The 23,233-nt window shown below is 36.5% G+C and overlaps 1 protein-coding gene across 1 annotated transcript in view; it reads right to left on the bottom strand.

Annotated features, from left to right (window-relative positions):
• CNTNAP2 (contactin associated protein-like 2) overlaps positions 1-23,233 on the bottom strand; it is a 1,206,765-nt gene that overhangs the window by 778,217 nt on the left and 405,315 nt on the right. Inside the window, exon 3 of the mRNA XM_010581816.1 lies at positions 19,447-19,640. Coding sequence (XP_010580118.1) covers positions 19,447-19,640 — 194 coding nt within the window. The remainder of the gene's footprint in view (positions 1-19,446; positions 19,641-23,233) is intronic.

Genomic DNA, 23,233 nt, shown 5'->3' with positions numbered 1-23,233 from the left:
CCTAAACTGTGGCAGTGAGTCTGGGAACGACTGTCATCTGGCTTAAGTTTGTTCATTGCCCTCTGAATGAGTAAAAATGGTGGCGACTCACAAAGACCATCTTGACTCTGCTTTATCAGATAGGCATCTCAAATTCACTGCTTTTTCTTATCTGCTCTGACATAAATTTTTTGGTAGTTGGTGTTTTATTGGGAAGTAAGCAAGTCCATCCACACAGATCAACATTTTCTTTAAAATTTTTTATCTTCTGCAACCTGCTTACATATTTACAACATACCTTTGCTTTGCTCTTTCTTTTTCTGCCAGGTACATGTAAGAGTTCTTGAGGGCAATTGCTCCTTTTCCTGGATATTAATAACAAGCTCCTCCAAGGAAAAGTCTGGTGGTTCTGATGAAACATGCATAAGACAGAGCTATTTTTGTCACTTAGTGACAGTTTTTGGTAGAAGATATTTAATGACTCCTCAATTTCTCTCAAGTAAGTGAGACTAATGTGTAACGTCTTTTCTTACAGAGTCCAACACACGCAAGCTGTGCAGCAATTGATGAGCTGTCCTTTCTACTCTGAGTTGCATTAATCCCTTAAATCTGTCTTCAGTGGTATATGAACAGATTTGCTGGATTTTGGGGTGGTTTCTTTTTTTGTTTTGGTCCCCCCCCCCCCTTTGCTGTATTCTTTTGGTGGAAAGAACTGTCTAGTGACTGGTATGATCTTTCCAGAATATTCATTTTGGCACAAACATTGTCTGTGTTGGTTATGAGATTTGTCCAACATGAAACAGTGCAGAAGTGACTAGAGAGAGCATAAAACATGCTAAAGCAATAAACCTCATGAGGCTGCATTAGTCACGGAAAGAAATCTTTCCCTTTAGTGAAAGAAAAATCTTCCTTTTTAGAAGATTAATGGCAGATTTTTCTCTTCAACAACCTGTCCTGTACTGAATGCTTTATCTCACTTTCAGGTTCAAAACGTCTCCCATAAATCAAATTCACTCAGTGAGTATTAGTAATAATATTTCTTAGTATAGTCTGCCTGTTTAGTTGCTGATTTGCAACATGTGTATGGATAGCTCAGAAAAAGCCTTGACAAATCCATCATTTCAAGAAGAAAATATCTTGTCCTTGTAAGTGGCCATTACCAATATATAGTTTCTAAATGATAAATCCCACCTGCAGCTGTGTATCCCATCAGTGCACTCCTCAGGCAGGAACAGTACAATGGCTACTTGAAGACCCATCCTGTAACTAACAAGGTACTGGTTACCCAGCATTAAAATCCCGAGTTCAGGTCTGTTCCTGTACAAACCACTGTAAGCATAACTTTTCAGTCATCTTTCTGGACTCTGTGATACCTCGGAATATTAAAATTTCTCATTAATATTAGACTTTTTAACCCAATGTCATTTTACGCTGTTAATTAAACTTCTGGCCCTTCCCAATTAGCATTGGCAGATCAAGCAGTCTTTGCTTTGATCAAAGTGTTATTTTGAAAGCTTCATGCAGTTTCTGTGAATACAGCATTAGAAATTTCTCCTTAATGCTTCCCAATTTCTTCCCAAAGGCTATCCAACTTCTGCTGTAGTTTGAACAACCATCCCCTATTGAATAAGGGTTGTTAGCATTTTAATGACCTTATCTCAACAAACTTTGTTTCTCTTGCTGAATGGTTGGTTTAGCAGATTTCTTTCAGAATAGATCTTGAATCTTCAATTCTTCTATAACACTTGCAATTTATGTAGGACAATCAAGCCTAAAATTATTACATAAAGGTCACAGTGCTTAGTGAAGCAAGAGATAAAAGAGATGATTTCATATAATGCAACAAAATACAAGGCTTAGCTTAGGAATGTAATCCAAATCTGGATCAAAATAAATCTTGGTTTTCATAAACTTTATGTGTAGTGCAATTACACACTACAAACACCTGTAGGTTTATCATTCAATGGCAGCTAACTTCAAGTTAGGAAGTTATCATTAGCACATTTCATTATAAAAATCACTTCAAGTTGGAAATTCAGATTTCAGGTAACATACAATGTTTTCACTTTGAGAGACACTTCCAAGATTAATATAACCAATGTTCTAAGTTAATTTTCCAGTAACAGAAAGGTGAACTCTAAAACTGGGTGTTCCAAACAGGGAATTAATCAGGACAGCTCAGTGCTATAAAGCGTACAGATCAGTTTCAAATGGTGACTCCAGCAATCATACAACTTCAGAGAGACAAGAGTAAAATGAGAGGATGTGCAACATACACAATTTCTTTATCAGTAATAAAACATGAAATCTGGCTCTTAAAATGATGATTTTGTTATCATTGTACTTGCTTGGTTTTGTTTTCCTAAAAACTTGCATTTTGATGCATGAACAGTCATTTCATTTTTAGCTAAGCTGCCTTCAGTCAAGCACTTAGTCTTGTGAGCTGGTCAGTTCTACTCCCATATTGCTTTCCTACAGCTTCAGTTAGCAGTGCTGTTTCTGCTGCCAGGGAGTTAGTTTGTGGCTTTATAAGTCATCTTGTCCTCAGCAAATGAACTGGTTCTAACATAAGATTACCAGAGCAGCATCGTTATGAAAAGTGTTTCATGATAACAGTAGCATAGAGGTAACATTCTCTGCACGTTAAACTCCTCCGAAACAAACAGCTTGAGCTACAGCCTTTGCTGTTCAGCATTGAGTGATGAATGTGCACAGATTATCAGCGCACTAAAAAAAAAAAAAAAAAGGGGAACGTTAACCAAGAATGATGGTTCACAGGTATGACAATGACCCTAATTACAATGATTACATGAGACAAGATCATATCAGGTCTCATGGTCTTGTTGCTTTGAGATGTGCAAGGCAGATACGGGATTTGTCATTAGAGGGGAAAAAAAAAAAATCTAAGGCAGGTTTATACGCTCAGTTAACAAGCCACCTAACATCCAGTTTTGGGTTACTTACTACTTTTTCAAACCTTTAGCACATTGAGGTAGGTCATTGACTGACTTTTCCTCACTCTTTAAAGTTTCAGCTAAAATGAGTGGTCATGTGAGTGAGATGGGAAGTAGGTCTAGTGTTTTCAGCAGACACATCAGTGCCACTGTGATTTGATCAGAGATTGGTGGACAAGGGGATATGATGGAAGAAGATAGATGTGGCCTGATATGGGAAAAAAGGCAGCTGTTACCCAAAAGCTCTGTGACTACATTAACGTAGAAGCTGAGCCAGCTCTAACCCAGCTTGCTCACTGTGAACCAAGCAAAAAAATGACTATGATTGCTAGACAGAGACAAGGGAAAGGGAGAGGCAATAATGTGCAATGAAGGGTGAAAGAAGCAGAGATTGATATGAAGAGCAGAGAGAGTAGGAGAAACAAATGACACATCTTTGTTTCTCACTCTCAGAAGAACTTGTGCTTATAGCTAGGTTAAAAGGATATGAAGATTGCCAGGTCATGCACTAAAACCTGAAAGTTGCACTGCCCTTGTAACTTACTTTCTGCATTAGGCATTTCTGTATAACTTGTAGTTAATACCACAATATTATTTTTTCCACAATACATTTGTTATACACTAGTTACTTAATGGCTTGCTGAGTAATTTCTTGAATGAGCTAGAAGATGCGTAGTGAGCAATGCAAGAAATTGCAGGAAGAAAAAGATAATGTCATGGTTAAGGAAGATAAGTGTCACTCTGGAGAACTATAGCCTGTTTCTACATGTAAAGTTGATTTCTAATATAAAGATGGGGTTCATATTTGCATTCAAATATTTGTATTTGCATTCATCTCAAATTTCAGATCTCAGATCTCATGACTAAATTCTTACATAGCTTACAAAGACAGCTTAACAGAGATGTTCACTTTCCAAAATGACAGACAGAAGTAACCAGCATTTCTTGCAAAAACTTCAAAAATACTACCTTTTGAATATAGCAAAGCTTTGCAGGATTGGTATAACAAATACCCAGGACATCCATCTTTACAAACACTACATCAGAACACTATCTCCTATATAAAGTATTTCTAAATTCTTCTAGAATACTTATAATAGGGGTTTTTTTGGTTTGCATGAAAACATATAGTTCTTTGGGCTTCAGCTTTTAACAATGAGTAAAGAGACAATGCTAACTAGCATCAGCAAACTCTCTTCCGTACCGATGACATTACACATTGTCCACCCACATCAAATATTAATATAGTTCAGGGAACTGAAATCTCCATTACATCTCCTTGATTCTGGCACTGATCCTGCAAGTCTACTTCTTTTAAGAAGGTTCAGTAATCCATATCCATGGTATTTACTTTCTCTGTCTCTTTGCCAGACACCCAGGTTTTTAAACAGATCAAAAGTTTTTCATGCTGCACCATACTCCATAATGCACCAGGTTCAGCATATTAATGCCATTATTTGCAAAAAATATTAAATTTTGCAATAAAATTGATGCATTACTATATTCCTGCTTCACCCTTTAAGTGCTTCAAGGCTTGTCATGCTTTAACCCCAGCCAGCAACTAAGCACCACGCAGTCGCTCACTCACCACCCCCATCCAGCGGGATGGGGGAGAAAATCGGGAAAAAGAAGTAAAACTCCTGGGTTGAGATAAGAACGGTTTAATAGAACAGAAAAGAAGAAACTAATAATGATAACACTAATAAAATGACAACAGTAGTAATAAAAGGATTGGAATGTACAAATGATGCGCAGTGCAATTATCTCACCACCCACCAACCAACGCCCTGCTAGTTCCCGAGCAGCGATCCCTCGCCCCCACTTCCCAGTTCCTATACTAGATGGGACGTCCCATGGTATGGAATATACTGTTGGCCACTTTGGGTCAGCTGCCCTGGCTGTGTCCTGTGCCCCTCCAGCTTTCTCGCTGGCTAGGCATGAGAAGCTGAAAAATCCTTGACTTTAGTCTAAACACTACTGAGCAACAACTGCAAACATCAGTGTTATCAACATTCTTCACATACTGAACTCAAAACATAGCACTGTACCAGCTACTAGGAAGACAGTTAACTCTATCCCAGCTGAAACCAGGACAAGGCTTAAGGCTTGTTCTGATTAGATGTCGCTTATCTTAGCCTGTATAACCACACTTTAGAACAACTAAGAGCCAGTGGTTTTATGAAATATGAATATTCAGTAAATCTCCCCACAAAACTGAAAAATTAAACTTCTCTACTTAAACGTTTCTCATTAAAGTTTAAAGCTGGAAGAAATGAGGTAAGAAAAAAGAAGTAGAAATGTTCCCTTGTATTCAGACTAGGAACACCAAAACACCAGAACAAAATTGCCTATGATTTGTGATGTCACTTCCTTTGTATGCTCCCTTCCATGTGCAAAAGGTGTCTTTAAAGACTTCTGAAGAGTCAGAAAAATAACAAACCAACTTAAGGTTCTCTCCACCTTCAATGCAGAGGGAATACCAAAAAACAGTGAGACAAGTCAGTGAAAATCACCACAAGAAAATAATGTTAACAGCAAACTGAATCCATTACCATTGTACTCATGTATGTTACACCTGGTGTAATTTGTTTTGACAACAGCAGGAAAGTGGAATCAAACTAGGGGAAAGATCAAGGGCAGATTTTATTGATAGGAGACTGTGGCTTAAGTGTGTGCAAGAACACCACTGAACTTCACTGAAGGAAAAAAAGGAGAGATTAAAATATAGCTAGAAGAAAAGGATGTCATTATGCAGATGCCTTGTTCAGAAAGAAGCAATGAGTATTGTTTACCTCTGACAGTTTTACCTTACCTTCCTAGGTCAGGCATAGGGTCAGGTGTTGTTCAGAAGAGGAAGTCATGCTTTCCTCTTAAGCATCTCTTCACAGGTAGTGGTCTGCCCACTAATGCTTGCTGGCTCTGACACTTTCAGGGAGTGGATCTATGTTGACACGTATACTATTCCTACAGTACTGTACTGTAAAGTGGCAATGCAAGTTGTGGAAAGGACTGGTTTGCATTACCTTTATCAGTAGGCTAACTGACTTTAACCAGTTGCTTTGAGTGCCATTACATGTTTTTATGAGTTGCTGATAGAATAGAAATTTTATGTTCCTGTAGCTTATGCATCTCGGTAGCTTTTTTACATTCACCATACCTGTACAATACATATAGAAGTAGTTTTTCAGTAAAGCCATTTTACAGAATTTGCAATCCTCAGATAAATAGGAATTGTGTGCTATAACTGCAGTATTAATGGCTATATCCCTTACTCTGAAATTAATAAGGTTTTAAATCTGATTTCAAAGACTGCAGCTTTTAGCCTTCAAACTGAACTGTGACAACAGTATTTGCTTAAATACTTTTAAATCACAATAACACTGAATTTTACAGCTATAGTACTAATGTGGGGGGAAGGAGTCTGCACCTTCATATAAAAAGAACTTCTTCCTCTCCAATGCATAGTATGTCAAAGGATTTAGAACAGATGTGTTCATTCACCAGTTTTAATACATTAGCCAAAGATGCTAAGAATCAGCAGGTTATGTATTCATCTCTCCTTTTACTCCCAAGATATTCCTCACACATATCAGGCAGTCTAGAGATGGGAAAAAGGTTTTGTGTGAGAGCTAAGAAACCATGAATTACTTTTTATGTCCTCAAGAATTCCTAAAACAAACACAAAAACCACCTTTATATTGCAAACCTAGCTATAATATAAGCAGAATTCTACCATTGCCAGTGGCAATCTATACCAGGGTAAGTCATGATACAGAAGTCCTGAAAAGTGACAGAGACTTTGTTTCATCACCATATCGTGTCTGGGGAGAGTCTTTAGAGCTCTTGGTGCACTTGCTGTTCAAAGGAAGCCTGTCCTGAAGTGACAGAGTATGTCTAAACTGGAGCTACCACCAGCTAGAGGAGTTTATTCTGACCCACTCCTCTCAGAGAAAGAATAAGCAACCTTTGGGTCTTTGTAAGTGGTGCTAGCAGTATTTAACAGTTTCCTATCAACCTAACCTTGAAAATAATGGCAGAATAATGAATCTGAAAGCAGTTCAAACTAATGTAACTGTCAGTAACTTCATGCTAAACAACAAAAGCAATAATAAAAGCACTCTACTAGTCACACACTTGAAATATGTGGAAAAGATCTAATCAATAGGTTGCCTAGTGAGATAGTAAAAACCAAACTCTTATCATTGCTCTATTTTATTCTCAGCTAATTTTTTAATTTATTTTATTTTTTACTTGACACAGCCTGGCCATGCCAAAAAGCTCTTACAGAGTTCAGCTTGAGGTCTGTCATCAGCATCTGCTCTCATGCACCAGGAATTCTCTCTTTCCTGGCTTATTTCCACTGATTAAATACTTGAGGTTGACAGGGTTTCCCCCTCCCTCCTCTCCCCTTAAGCTAATAATTATCTTTCAATTTTTATTTTTTTTTTAATATTGGACATAGTAAAGGTTTAGCCATTTAATATCTGCAGAATTCTCATGGTCTTGTTGTCTAACATGGCACAATGTTGATGTGTTCTTTCTTTTCCCCCCTGCACAGGGAGAGTTTGACCTCTGCCTTTACTATTTCATTGTTAAATAAATATTAACCTAGTCCCTTACCTCTGCTGCAGAACCTCTGTCCCATCCTTTTTATATCTAAAAAAAGTCTGACTTTTAATATAATCACAATCTTCAAGTCTCAAAAGCTTAAAGTCTGTGTTACAGTTGCTCCCAAATGCATTTGAACTCATTTTCTCTATGGAAACTTAACAACCTTGCCACGTCAGCAGCTTTGCCTTATTTCTTGAAGCACTGGGAGTTACCCGATTTATGAATATGAACTCTTTATGGCTTTGAAAATGCTGCTTTAGATAGGCACATCTTCAGTATGTTTGTCCAACAGTGCTCTCCCTCTTCTCTCCTCCCTTTCTTCTGTCTCTCTGGCACTTTGGTAGAATCTATCATGAATTAAGGAGGCTGGCTTAATAGGAACAGGAAAAGTATGTGTACAAAACTGTACTCAGTTTCCAGTAAATCTGATATGAACCAATAAAGCTGAAAAGTTGGGTTTTTTTTAAAAAAAGACTGAATCTATTCTCAGCTGGCATCAACTTTTTTCATAACTCATTGTCTAATATCCTAGCAAAACATAGGGAATGAAGTCACACATCGGAAACTGATCTCATTCTCCTACATATTTCAAAAGAATGAAATAACTAAGGTCAAACAAGTGATGAGCTCCCCGTCATTTTCAACATTTTTAAGTTTAAAAGGACTTTGCCCCGCAAATCATTCAATACAAAAAGTTTTGTACAAGCCATCGGCTGGATTTGGCCAGAAGTTTGTGTGTCATTCTTTCTTGAAGTATACTCTTCCCTTGGTTTGTTTTTTGTTGTTTGTTGTTTTTTTTTTTAAAGGCACTTCCTCCTATAATCTACTTTGTTTATGACCTAAGCATGAAAATAAACAACCTTCACAATCATGGTGATTCATTGCATAAGCTTTCTTCTAGCATTTTCAGAGAACAGACTTGAGAGTAAGAACCCTATTAATACCTCATAGCTTGTTTTATGGAGAATTTTGATTGCTGATTTTGTAAGACAAAGTTGGACTAATACTTTGAAAAACAGTTTGCAAAACAATAATTTGACACTTCTACTTCCTGACATTTTGACAGTGCAACTATTCCTCCAAACAGGAAGAACTTCTTCTTGTGGGTAGTCTCATTAGGATGAATGTACAAACAAAAGCTCACCAAGCACTTCTTTAACTTTAGCTAAGCACATTGGAAAACATGCTAATTAAAACTAGCATTTAACACAACTCAGCATTCAGCATAGCCAATGACTTTTATGCTTAATATTTAAAAAGAAAAATTATCACTGTCAGCTGATCACAATTGGTAAGGGTATCACCAAGCTAACTCAAACTAGTTTATACTATAGATAACATGAGACTTAGGCCTTTACTGAGCCTTTATTGCTATAGCAGCCAAGACTTAATTTTGTGCTACAGACAAGTAGCGTTGGGAGGAATGGTTCCACATCAGTCTTTAAAGATCAATATGAACCAATTTTGCCTACAACTGCATAAATGCAAATCCTAATATAAACTTACAAAAGCTATAATGTTATTTTAGTTAATTTTATGTACATAAAACAATGTGATAGATGCATTAGACTGGAAACAAATTAAAGCAAGTATTCCCCTATTTGTCTATAAGAAATTAGAGTTACAGCGCTATTAATCCACAGTAACGCCTCACTTGAACAGGTTTGTTGTCTTTAACACTGATGTATTGCAATTCAGAAACTTCTGTAATTTTTTTTTTACCTTTAGTCACATTACTAAAACAGTTTTTAGTAAAGATTAATTCATAATCTGTGCGCATAAGCATGCACACACTATAAAAGGTAGTGAAAATATTATCATACCTAAACCAGTAACTATTTAAAGCAAATTATGGTATACGAAAACAATTTGTAATATATCACAGAGTACAGACTGTATGTTGATACAAAAGCAACACTTTTCAGGAAAGTGTTAAGTGCATGTTTAATTTACTTATGTGTTCTGTTGAACCCAACAAGAATTAAGTTCCAGCTAGAAGTTAAGAGCTTCCTTATATACTTTTCTGAATAGGATCTATGTCAATAAGCAATATTCTATTCTCCGACTATCTTGAGGAGTCTGAGGATATTTAAAAAAAATCCAAGGCAAGACAAAAATTTAAGAAATAGCACATAGGAGTCTTCTTGGCCTGCATCTAACTTTTTCATTTTTTAATGTGAATTTACTGCTCATGAAAGGTGATAGATTAAGAATCCTCAGGCTGAAGTTATCTATACAGCCACAGACATGTAGCACATCAGCAGCAGCATTGTCAAATTTCCCCTTAAAATGCACTTCTTTGAAGCCAGAGTTTACACACTGCTAAAGAAATGTGGGTTTTTTCTTTTTTTATATTTATTTTTAAATTCCAGGAAAAAGAATGGAAAGCGATTTTCTTGAAGGAAGGAGTCTACTTTCTAGTGTTAAGGGGGCTTCAGATTACACATACTTGTGCAAGTAAATACTTTTGCATAATCTTACCTAAGCAACTGTGTTATTTTGAAATCAGACACTTAAAAGTGTATTGACAGGATCTGGTCTTAAATTGTCAGTCTCCCATGGTGCATTATCGCACTTTTTTCTGTGCAAAGCTCAGTCTCCCCATCTAATAAGTACCAACCTCCAGGGAGGACTGGGGCTAAAAGGTACAATTCCACAGGTGCACAAGCCCCAAAATTTATATGAAAGTGCATGTTTGTGGATTCAACCATTACTTGCTCCTACGTGATTACACTCATCTTCACTGGGAAGTTAACACCTAAAGAGCCAAGAGGCAAATGGGAGACAACCTTTTACAAGCTATGCTTTCTGTATACCAGACCTCACAGGCAACAGAAGTAATACAGCAAAATGCCTTCTATTCATGGGAATTGCCACAACCACATCTTTCATGTACTAGCACAAACCCATCTATCCTGCCAAACACCAATCTTTAGACTATTCAAAAAGCACATTCTAGAGAAACATAAAATGCTGCCTATGACAGTCTCCCAATCTAAGGATTTTACAATTTGCAATGCATACCTGTGTCACTTTAAGAGCTCTCCTGAATATCTTTTTGTTCATTAATAAAGGAAATGCCAAGCCTTTTTAAAAAAAATCCATCAAATAAGCACCCAGACTGATGCACCACAGCTTTGTGCAGTTTCATTGTTACCAGTGCCAAGAAAATGAAAACTGAGAACATTTCCTGCTTTACACCTGCCTAACATTTAAGTAAGGTTTTTACTACCTGCAGTATGTTACTTCCCAAAGAATTTCAGTAAGACCACTGCTCCTTTTTCCCCAAGTATTGTACCACCACACTTGGACGTACTCCCTGACCATGTATACTGAATTTTAAACATTTAGTCTTACTACTTCAATTTCAACATTTGAAGTTAGGCATGGGAGTGTTTACTGGGCCAGAACTTAAATCATTTTGCAAATGCACAATTAACAGGGAAATGTTGAACCGCAGTTAGGTTACTGGTGCCATGGATGGGTTTTGCCTTGAAGCTAGAACTAACGTCTGAAGGTTCCTAACCTTTAGGGATATTCTGTGATGTATCTCATTACAGAAACTGAAGCCAGCTATAAATTGCAGAAAGCCACATGCGTCAAAGGGCAGAGAAGCATGTTGCAAATATTCTGGTAAAGAAATCAAAATTTAATCACATAGAAGAGTTAGGTTTGATTAAGAAGGAAAATTGTGAAGCATAATGTATAGGATTGTTAAATTTGAAATGTAGCCATAGAAACTTTAGGAACTGTGTTATGTGTGACTGTAGGAACCTTAATATTGTTAAAGTTTGAAATAGCTAACCGTAGAAACCTCACCAGGAAGTTACTGGTCTTTCTATGTTTTGTTTCAAGAAACTAAGGAGACCGTCGTGGACACCAGTTTGCTGCTTGGAAACCCCATTACCCTTCCCACCTTGATTTGAGTATCGAAGATTCCAATCAGTAGAGCTAAGTTTAACTGACCAATGATTGTTTTTAAATAAGAATATTGATAAGGTTATATAATCAAAGGACCAATCATTATAAAGGTTAAATTTAAGAATGAGCATAGTATGCATTTTTATGTAAACAGCTTATGTAACAATGACCTGACAAAAAAAGTCTATAAAAACTGATGGATTTTGATACTAAGTTGGACATGCCTTTGGAGGAGCAATCCCCTGTATCCCCAGCGCTGCAATAAATGAAGTGCCTGCTTCTTAACTTCACATTGGTGTTAAGGAGTTTTATTCCGGATTTCGGTAACAAGCACAGAATATATTAGGTTTGATTTGCCTCTTCATTTCAACGGTTAGCAATTTGGGAAAATCTCAGACACCACCCCGAATTGCAGGTTGGAAGGAACTTCTGCAGGTCACTTGGTTCACCTCCCTCACAAACTCTCGAGGCAATCTGTTCTAGAGTTTCATCACCCTCATGGGGAAAAAATAGGAAGGAACTAAGGAAGTCCTTGGCAGATCACCTTTTCGACAGTGCTGCAGACAGCTATGTATAGAAATGTAGTATTTATGTCAAATACATTGCAGAAATATTTTAAACATTAACACAACCTGATAACTGAGTAAATGGGCAAGACTCATGATTTGTAACTCCACATGTTCTAGTTTAACTTAAGACATGTCAAATACCTGTATCATGGTTTTGTTTTTTTTAAAATCTGTGGAGATCACTAGAACTTCTATTTCTATCCACACTTCTATCAAACGAAGCATTAGCCACACTATGCTAGATCTCTACTTTTTATTCAGTATGTGATAAAACATAAAAATCAATATCTATCAACAATAAAAGACCATGAGTGCCATAAAGCAGATTTTTTTGTCATATGCTGGCCTTCTGCTATAATGAGAGCCAGGTAAATTACTTGATAAGTTGATACATGGTAGCCAAACAAGAGGGCCAACAAGCAGCAAGGAAATTGCTACAGTCCATTTTATTCAGTCACATTCAGTAGATTTTAAGCTAGATATTCAAATATGTGTCTATAGAGAACCCGAAAATATTAAAAATCTTTGATAATTCAGCCCTCATTCAATCACCTTAGCAAGTGTTCAGGCTTTCTAGAAGGGAATGAGGACAGCCTACATAACTATGCTAGGAGTTTTAAGAGCCTATTGATGTACTCCACTCAGCTCTGTACATACGAGGTAAGGATTGGAAGCATTACTGTTATGCAAGCCCAGTGCAGCAGCCAGGATGGGTCTTGCTCAGTGCTATGCACAAGCTACAAAGCCTGCATCTCAGAAATATTTGTTAGGCGAGACGTGATGCCATTCAGCCATGACTATGACTATTGTCATTGCTGAGCTGATTAAGTCCACAATGCACTCTTGCTGGCTTGCTTAAGGACCTGCACATTGTATTTATAGTGGGATGATGACGCTCTAAGGTATTTGAAAACCAAGCCATTTGAGAGCTTAAAAAATGGATTTAGGTGCCTGCCTTTAGATATCTGTGTTTAAAATTTGATGGTTTAACATAAACAGACAAGTAGTCCTCAGGCTAAGAACAACAGATTAGAAAATAATCCTTTAGAATGGAAACGCTCTAACAGACTACATGCAAACCTCTAATATGTTATCCCAATTTGGTTTTTATTTAATGGCCTGTACAGAACCAAGGGAAGGCTTGGACACTGTCTGCCACTGCACCAGGAGGAATTTTGTCTTCTGTCTACTTGGCATACTCTGTAATAGATTAAAATAGTTCTGCTTGTGCCTCTGGAGATAGTCTGATACAATTATAGAATCTTTCTCTCATAAACAGGATGAGTAGCTTGCAGTGAAAAAAATCATAACTTCCCATCTGATCAAACCCATTTCCAAAATGTCAGTGTATCTTTCCCTTAAAATATGTTATTTAAAATTATAAACAAACTCATGAACCCATGTTTCTGCTAAAAATAACATAAAAGTCTGTCTTCCTGCACAAAATATGTAATTTCAAGGATTCTAAACAAAAATATGTTTAGAAGGTGTTATAATCAGGCCATAGCTTCATATGTGAAATACAATGTTAGTTAGAATCCTGTAAATATCTATTTTTGTTTTCCAGAAAGGTTAGGATTTTAAACTAGCATTGCTGTTTATCCCGATTTGGTGTTAATCTTAGTATTCCAATGTTTAAAAGGCCATCAGATCTTCTGTCATTTTAATACAAATGCTGTCTGTGGCTGTGACAGCATTTGGCATAGATGTATTTTGCCATGATATTTTTGATAACCCCAAGTGTGTTTCTCTAAATGTGCTAAAATTTTATACAATTTCTCTTAACAGATTCCACACAGAGGAGATTAGGAAACAGGTTTCATCAGGATAGCACTGATGTTTATCTATAAAGTTCTTTTCTTCAGGGTTTCTAAAAATTCCTTGTCAGCAAATGCCTGAATTTCTAAAGGTGTCCTATTAACACTTTATTATGTTTTTTTGACATAATAGCAGAGACTGTTACATTAGTTCTATATGTGAGTTTAGCTTCACTACAGCAAAAGAAGTATTTTCCTGTATTCATACCCTTTCAGTCATGAGCCCTCCACATATAGGTTAGCAATGTGCACTAAACGCTGAGACATATTGACTTCAGTCGGAGTTACAACACCGCATTCACTCAATACACCCATAAAGGCGATATTGGCTGTTGCAAGTGAATGGAGCAATCTTTATAAGACAAAGGCATAGGAGACAGGGACATAACAGCCAGGTAAGCTAAGGCACAGTGAAATTAAGAAAAGGCACACAGGAGATTCCACAAGAAAAATGAGGTATTTTTCTCATGTGGAAGGGAAGTTGAAGTTTAAAAGAGGTGTTTCTGGTAATAAAATACCTGGAGAATTAAGAGCCAGTAAAAATGACACTGGTCACCTTGCAAGCATTGCTATGGAGACAGCAAGATACCAGATGTAAAAATCCTTCCAGACAGGATAGGTCAGAGTATCCTTAAACAGAAAACAACAATAAATTCACAACATTCCCAAAAGACTTCAGGGCCTTGCTATACATACCAGTCAAAACTTTTGCACTGACTAATATATCAAACTACTTTGTCATGTTTAAACAGGTCTGCACATTATCTGATATACTAGCTGCAGCCCAGCAACAACAAATTGCAAGTCTCAGACCATTCTAATCACATTTCATATTTTTGAAATGCTCCCATAACTGCATGCCAATTTAACATCATATAAACTAAATTGGTTTAAGAAGATAATTTAATTCAATAGCAGTACTTTAAAAAAAAAAAACCACATAAAAAAAGCGCAGGCCTGTAAGCCCATTAACCTAGCAAATTTTTCTATGATGTAAGTTTCCACTCAAGAGCTTATGGAGTAACCACAAAAAAGGAGGTCAGCAGTAAGTATCAAACTCAAGAACTCTTTCATAGCATACTTCATTGTTGTTTAGTTTAGGGTCATGGAACTAAGTTGGCTCTCAGAGGGAAAAAGCAGTGACAGTTTTTACAAAGCAAATGATTCTTGCATGTCCTAACAGAGTGAGTGTATGCTAGAATTTATTCTTCTTCACTTGTAGTTGCTATACACAAATCACGGTATTCTATGATGCATGCAGTAACTCGTTGGCTAGCCATAATTGATGCTCTGTAGAGCAGGTGGAAGGAACTGGGAATGTGATAAGTCTTACAGGTTTTTCTTTGAGTAATCTAACTACAATTAGCATGTCAGGATGAACGGAAACACTGAGAAGTCATAGAGCTGCAGATGATTGCCTCATATCTACCTAGACATTAAATGTTACTTTAGGTCTGTCTGATGGTTGGTATTTCCAAAGGCACCCAAGAGTATTAAACACCTGAAGTCTCACACAGCTTGAAAAAGTTAATCATCCAACTCACTTGTGCTTCCTTTCACATGAATTTTGGCTCAATACTATGTCAAGATACTCTGAAGTACTGAGAGCTTGTTTTCCTATGCATGTATTCCTTCCTTCAATACCAAGGGGAACTATGTAAATAAAGAGACTGCATTTCTCAAACAGTAAGTTGCTCCGCAATGCCCAGAGAACTGCAAAGTTTATTTTACAGCTAACTTACTGGATTTCTGATTATTTCACCTAAAAAAGGAAGAGAATGAGCAGTATTAAAAAAAGTGTTTAAAGCCAGTAGGAAAATAGATAAATTAAATTCTATTCCAAAAAACATTCTGCACAGTGAAAGCTATATAATCACTTAATATCTTTTCAGTAATAAAAATAGTACAAAAGCAGGTGTTATGCATAATACACTTTAAGTTTAATTAAAACTGAAAGAAAAACCAACAACAAACCCAGAAAAACATAATTGCTTTCAACTGAAGCAGCAGCCACTTGGTCCAGGGCTAAATTTCCTGTAAAAAAGCAAAATCTGCTTTCATTTACATCTTTGCAACTCCACCGACGTTCAGTGAGGCTGAAGAGTCAACTACAGAATATAATTTGGAGGTCATGTGCAAAGGGTCTGCACTCCACTTTTCCCATCAATATTTTTTTTGAAACTCATAATTACAGTAACACTTTCTCCTTCATCACCCTGACTTTGATATCCCCAAGAATAAGAAAATGAGACAGATGAAAGCTGATCATGAGTTCTACTAGAGTAAGCAAATTTTAAAAGATGATACCTCATAAGACCTCTTCAATTGTACAAAGGATCTTCCAATTTCCTTTAGGAAAGGCCTGAATCTTAGAAGTGCTCAGCTCTGCCACTAGTACTTATAATTTGAGTCTCAATGTTTTCCTAAGATGTCAGCATTTTCTTATTATATCTATAGGGCATATCTGCATTATGCTTAGTGCGAGGCATTTACATCATCTATACCCGAGTTAGGAAATACAAACAGTATTATATGTAGAATCATGTCTGGTATGTATTCTTTAGGCAAATAGACAGATGGCATTGATGTAGAAGCAGAAATGAGCATCTATACCAAAACAAAGATATGTTGTGCACATGAAACGCCCTAGAGGACTGACAGATGAAGGGAAACCTCATGACCTATCAAAATTAGAATCTCAGACTACAAGTGCTAAGGTAGGAGAGGTGATCAAAATTCTCTAGGTGCTAGGCATTTTATGGAAAGAGGCCACATTCACTCATCTTATTAAAATTCATGGAAATTGAAAATATCCAAAAGCCCAGGAGGGGTGGGGTCAGAAAATCTATTTCACAGAACTGGGAAGCTTACTCTAAATTCACCTTGAAAGCACTTTCCCCATCACAGACTTCCCGAGAGCCTTTTCATTTCTCTCCTACTTAGGAGATAATTATAGAACTTTTTTTCCTCCTTGACTAATGCATACAGAAGGGGGTCACTTCAGCATTTTATGCAGATTATCATGGTTTGTTCTTAACTACATCTTTGTTGGAAATTATTTCTCCTTTGCTCTCTCTCCAACTCATCCAGCAAACTTAATTTTTATTTCCTTCTTTTTCCCATATCACATCCTCTGGCTGTGTCAATTGATACCATAACTGCTTTAGTATTAAATATTGTTGAACCCTGCACTTCTGTTTTCCTCTTTTTCTTTGCTTTCTCTTTTAATTTCAAATTTACTGTTGTCAGGAAACAATGACACTCAGCCATGGGGATGATAGAAGAGGGACATTAATCAAAGGCTATGTAGTGCCTTCCTCTTATGGATAAAACTTCTAAAAGGTACAAATCTAAAGGGAAAGACTAAATACTTCCTAAAAGGATTTCTAAGGGCACCAGAATCATCTGAGGTTTTTAAGATCATCACAGCCATTTCAGGCAGGAGGAACCTAGCTTTACGAGTTTAGATTGCCAGTGCTGGATACCTGGCTCATGTGGTCTGATCTGGCCCTTGCAGCTTCTGGCATTTTTAATTTCTTGTACAATGTGAGACTAAGAGGAAGATGTGATGGGAAATACTGCATTTCTACATCAGGGAAGCGTGCCTTCTCATAACACTACTACAATAGTACAACAGCATTGCTCCATGCTCAGGCACCTCCCCTGCCTTGGGAGCTTATTGAATTTAAGACTTCTTAATAACTAATAAGCACAAGTGTTTTCAAGATTAAACCAAGGCTCAGACATCATTTAACAACAGAAACAATGTTGGTTTAGGCAAGTTAGAAGTAAAGTCAAGATGCCTAAGGGTTGTGTTTTTTGGTTTGTTTTTTTTTTTTTATGCTAGTAGCTCAGCTTTATTCTTAAAAAGAAAGCTGGGATAGGGTAGCTTTTTTTTTAACTGCTTTTCCAGTATTGGATAAAAATTGCAAGACATGAACAGTAGCAGTACTGCAGTAACCAGCTTGCTAAGTATATCCCTAATAATTAGCATTCCAAATAGAAGTAGCAGATTTCTGTATAACTCATCACGTGTTTTTGCAAGTTATATTGATGGTCAATAACAGACCAACAGTATTCTCCCTGAATTCACCAATCATGCATAATTGCTAATAAAGAGAAAAATGAAATGTTCTTTCACAAAGAAGCTTTTAGTATTTCTTCATTAAGAGATGATGTAAGAATAAAGACTTTCTACAAAGCCCTCAGAAAGGTGAGCCACTTTGGAAATAAACAGACACAGCTGTGACTAAATCAGCCAAATCATACATTGCCAAAAGATTTTGCCTTCAAGGTATTAAGAACAGGTTTTTCCTCAGCCTACCTGTCCTGCTTTATATATCATTCACTCAGCCAGCTGCGTAGCCCTCTCCCATTCCCCCAAGAAAAATTCTTCATGATTTCAGTAGTAGTTGTTGAAGATGCTTTTCTACATCTAAGATAATATAAACATTAAAGGCTATAAGTATTTTTATATTCATAAGTGGCCCTAAAAGAGAAACTTTTTATATTTATCAGGCTTAAGCCTGAGGTCCCTTCTGGGCCTCAATGGACAATGTTCACACCACTGAGTCCTAAGAAAACTAAAGCAGCACCTGATGTTTTCCTTTGCTCCTGTCTGTCATCCTGGGTTTAATTTCTCCCTCTTTCAGAATGCTATCTGGTACATGGAGGAGGCTTTTTCAATAAATCAATACTCTAATAAAATATGACTGCCTCTATGTACTCCACATATTAAGCGAGTTTCTCTTACACAGATAAAAACATGCACCTTATGCTCTGTATTTGACATTCATTTTTAATAACAGATGTTAATAAAAGAAGCACCTGGCAAAAATGTGAATCTGAAATAGCACAATATTAAATCTTGTCTACTTTGACAATATTTTTCTGATGAGGCATAATAGCTAATCAATTTAATTTGGTTTCAGAAAGAATGATAGCATTTTGTTGTTTTCAAAGTATACTTTTGAAAAAGAATAACCATCTGAAAGAACTGCTATGAGAATAGGCATGTTAAGTAATAGCTATCTTTTTTTTTGTCAGCAAAATGGAAGGCAACTGTTTTCAGCAAGACTGAAATTAGCAGCTTATCCATGAAAAACGTAAAAACCAAAACGAAATCACATGCTTTCTCCTAAAATTATTATAGCATAAATATCCCCGTAGCACCTATATGGAAAATAATACATACATGATAAAAGTGCTCCTTAGCACACATACACACAAAGACCAAATTCCAAAATGTTATGTTTAAGAGCAGAATTTTCAAATCTACTTTTGTGCCTCACATTTACCCCATGAAATTAGTAAGAAGAGAAGGCAGGGAAAGAAAAGCCAAAACATAAGAGATTCATTGAGAAATACCAACAACCAAAAAATATCTGCGTGTTCTGACAATTACCATCATCCCAAATGGGCTTTGCTAATCCAGGGATAGGCCTCCTGACAGAAACTGAGACTTGAATCACTGTCTTTTAAGCTACGCTCTGTTCTGTCCTCACAAAAACAACACTAAAGAGTTGTGGAGTTCCTAAACCCACAATCAATCAACATCATTACAGCATATGCTTCCATTTTACACCAATGACTTACCCAGATATTTCCATCTTGGTGGTATGGTTTCCAGTTTCTCCCTGTATCACTATAGAGCATCCGATACTGAGTGACCCAGTCAGAACTGCTATACCTGCCTTGAGTCGCAATAGCACTGATCTGCTTCCTGCTCCCAAAATCCACCTGCAGCCATTGGTAATGATCACTGTCTGATGGAGACCAACCTCCTGCACCTGTTGGGTTGAAACAGAAGAGAGAGATTTAGACCTCAAACACTTGCTTTGAAGTGAACACATCATGAAGATGCTGATTGCTGGAAGGCAGCCCAGCTGAGAGCAGTATAATACCAAAAAAACTTGAACACATACAAGAGAAATATGATTGCACATTTTTTTAAAAATGCATCTTTAGCACAGCCTTCAAATGCATTAACTCTCTTGCCTTAATCATTTTATGATATAATTATAATGATTTAATGAGCTGCTTGCTAACGAATCAATTTATAATGCCTTAATTACAGTTTATTAGTTTTTGCCAAATTATAATTGTTCACGGGTTGACCAATTTGCCATGAAATCCTTTGTCAGATTAAGTTGGCACAAATCAATAACAATCTTTGGATTTTGTATGCCTTTTCAACAGCATTTCACGTTAAAGAGATAATATAGATAAAACACAATGAAATAAGAAGCAGCTCTCTGCTTTCCTGTGTTTCACTATAGTGCACAAACTGAAAGATCTACCAGAAGAATTGAAAAAGGAGAAGGTACTGCAGGGCTGGATCCAGTTTTGATCTGCTGGGTGTGCAAGCTGTCACAAATTACATTGGCAGATGCCTCACAGAAGTGTGATTGCTCTTTATAGGTCTATGACTTAACTTGGCAGTAGTACTATTAACAATATTCTTCTCGGCCGCTAGACTACATCGAACTGTTCTAAATAAAGAAGGTCAATGATACACAGATAAATGTATTATTAAGACATTAATCCAATTTCTTATTCTTCTGAAATAAAAAAAGGGAAAAAATTGTAGTTGGATACCACAGAGAATGATAAAAATTCTAAGATATTATAATGATATATTTACTATAATAGTAAGAATTAGGAAATACATGAAACATCAAAACAAAGTCTGTCAATACAGAGAAAAAAGTGGAGAATCATTCTCTTTATATTCATAGCAGACATTAAGATGCAGAAAAAAACTTCACAGACTTAAAGTGATTACAGGGGGGTTTTTTTGCCTTTCTATTAAGCTTGAACCAAATAAATGGCCTGGCACACTACGACATCACATAGTCTAGTCCATGGGCCAATTTCTGTTGCTTTTAATTTCACTTACAGACTTCAACTGATGTCACAAACCTAGCCTGCTTGGCAAGCGAGAAACTCTTTGTTAAACTGCGTCTTATATACTCCCATCATTAGGCGGCAGCATTGCCTCAATCTTAGACAATTCTAAACCATTCAGTTGCTATAGGTGTTAATGTTTGCAGGTCACAGGACATTTTAATGTTGTGATATCAATGGGATCATTTGATGTCATAAGTGGTTGCCTTTCATTGTAACTAAAAGTGTAGCACTATGCCAAAGACATCTAATTTGTTAAAATTTTTAAGATTTACAATAGGTGCTTTGTCCCTGTTCTACAGGTAATTATACCCAGCAATACAAATAGGATACTTTACAGGTAGGGAATAGTTAAATGCTATTTAAAAAGCAAACAAACGAACGAACAAAAAACCACCCTTAACTAAAAGTACTTGCAGGGAAAAGTATTCCCACACATTCCCAAATTCAAACTAGCTCTATTTTTGCAGAGAATGGTAACTAGTCATTTAAAAATAGAATATAGCTTCTTCATGACTACTATGCAAGGAGATTGGAACAGTTAGCTCTACATACTTGTTGTATTAGCAGAGCTGCTGCTTTCTGTCCTAACATCCTTGTCTGGCCTATCTGAGACTGATGGCACACAAAGGATAAGAAGCTGCCCCTGTACAGAAGCCACCTTTGTAAAAGGACGCTTTGGTGACTCCAGAAAAAGTAAGGTTCAGATATGAGCATTCAAAAATTATTATGAAAGCCAGAGCTGATAAATCCATCAATAAAATGTCCTTCAGCAATGCAACTGTTGAAAAAGGATGACATACTATAGCTGTAAGAAGGCTAAAATAGACATTCTGGTTTTTACACTTTTTACTTATGCAGGAGATTTTGTTATGCATGAGATTTACATTAAAACAGGAGATTTTGTTACACACATTTAAAAGAAAACACTTTTAACTATAACACAATACAATTTTTTCTTTTAGTACATTCATATTAATGAGACAAGACTTTGGCCTTCTTTAACTGAGAAACATACTCAATCAATGTAAATTGCAACTAGGTTTCAGAAAGACTTCGCCTACAAATCCATTGAAAAGTTTGGAAAAATTGAGTGCTGACATTCATTTTCCCATTTTTTTGACGTAAGAAGAGGCAGAAAACATTCTTCACACCATGCCTGACAAAAGTTAGAGATATGTGACACAATAGTCACACCTAGGCCAGGAGATGGAAACACTAGTATTACAAGACAGCCTGCTCTATAACCATTTCTAATAAGCGAGAGACGAGACTTTTAGTCAATACTGCAGATAGCAGCAAATAATATTATGCCATGGGTTTCTTGACCTAATTCTCTATCTCAGTTTCACATTTGCCTCTTGGCTTTTCCAAGCACGTAAATAAATAAATAGTCAAAAGGATGAATGAGAAACACGTTGGATTATAGCTAAATATGCTGTTTTGCAGACCAGCATGGGAAGGGAATGGTGATCGGTCTGTGTGGCAGGGCAGGCATCAGCCATTCACCAGAAGCAGCCTGTGGGGATCAGTTGAAAGTTTCCTCTTCCCCTTTGATTCATCAAGCTGTGTAATTTGGGGGAGCTGATTACTTTGATCATCTTGTTTGTGATATATGTAACCTGTAACGATTCAAGGATTAATAAAGGTCCTTCTTTTTTTTCAGGTGCACACTCTAAATAAGTTACGAAAAGTTGGATTATACAAAAATTTCCCCACTGTGAGATCCTTGCAAAGGCCCTGAATTCATTGGAGGAATTTAAGTACGTTTGTGTCTCCATTCACTCTAAGCAAGTACAAAAATCTCACTTCCCCAGAAATGTGCATGTGCTCACAGCTCAGTATATCATTAAGTATTTTGCTGAATAAAACCAGCTTCTTCACTGGAATGAAGAAGTTGGTTTGATATTGGACAGGAAACAGAGGAGTTACTGACAAAATATTTAACATGTTTTCCCTTTTTAAAAGGAGTGGCAGATTTGGAAATCAAACCCAATTTCCACAAGATGGCATTATTTTTGAAATACACTTACGTTTACAGCCGATATATTATGACAGAATAATGAATTATCTTTAAGGAATGAGCAAATTGACAGCATGTTAGTAGTTTTCAGTGAGCTTTGTACTGAAACTGCAATGGTGTATTCATTGAATAAATCCTATTCACAATATTATTCTTCACACCTTGGTGTATACTGTTTATTTTTAATGGTTACAGGCTATATTCTCAATTTTATTACACGCATTATTTGCACTTTTTATTATGGCAGAAAAAAGGCATTGGATACATGGTTTTTTTATATGATATGCCGTTTTACTTCATGTGCTGCCTTTTAATGCCAAATGCCACGATATACTATGAAAACAATGTGAGCTACAAATTATTAGAAAAATAATGAACTACAAAGTATTTAAAAGATATTAAACATATGCATATAATATAGTTTACTTTCATTAAACAGGTAAGGAGAATGGG

The sequence above is a fragment of the Haliaeetus leucocephalus genome, unplaced genomic scaffold (assembly GCF_000737465.1).
Source record: "Haliaeetus leucocephalus isolate CR32 unplaced genomic scaffold, Haliaeetus_leucocephalus-4.0 Scaffold808, whole genome shotgun sequence".
NCBI classification, from domain to species: Eukaryota; Metazoa; Chordata; class Aves; order Accipitriformes; family Accipitridae; genus Haliaeetus; species Haliaeetus leucocephalus.
The sequence above is the reverse complement of the archived record's forward strand: the minus strand, read 5'-3'. Positions and strand labels throughout refer to the sequence as shown.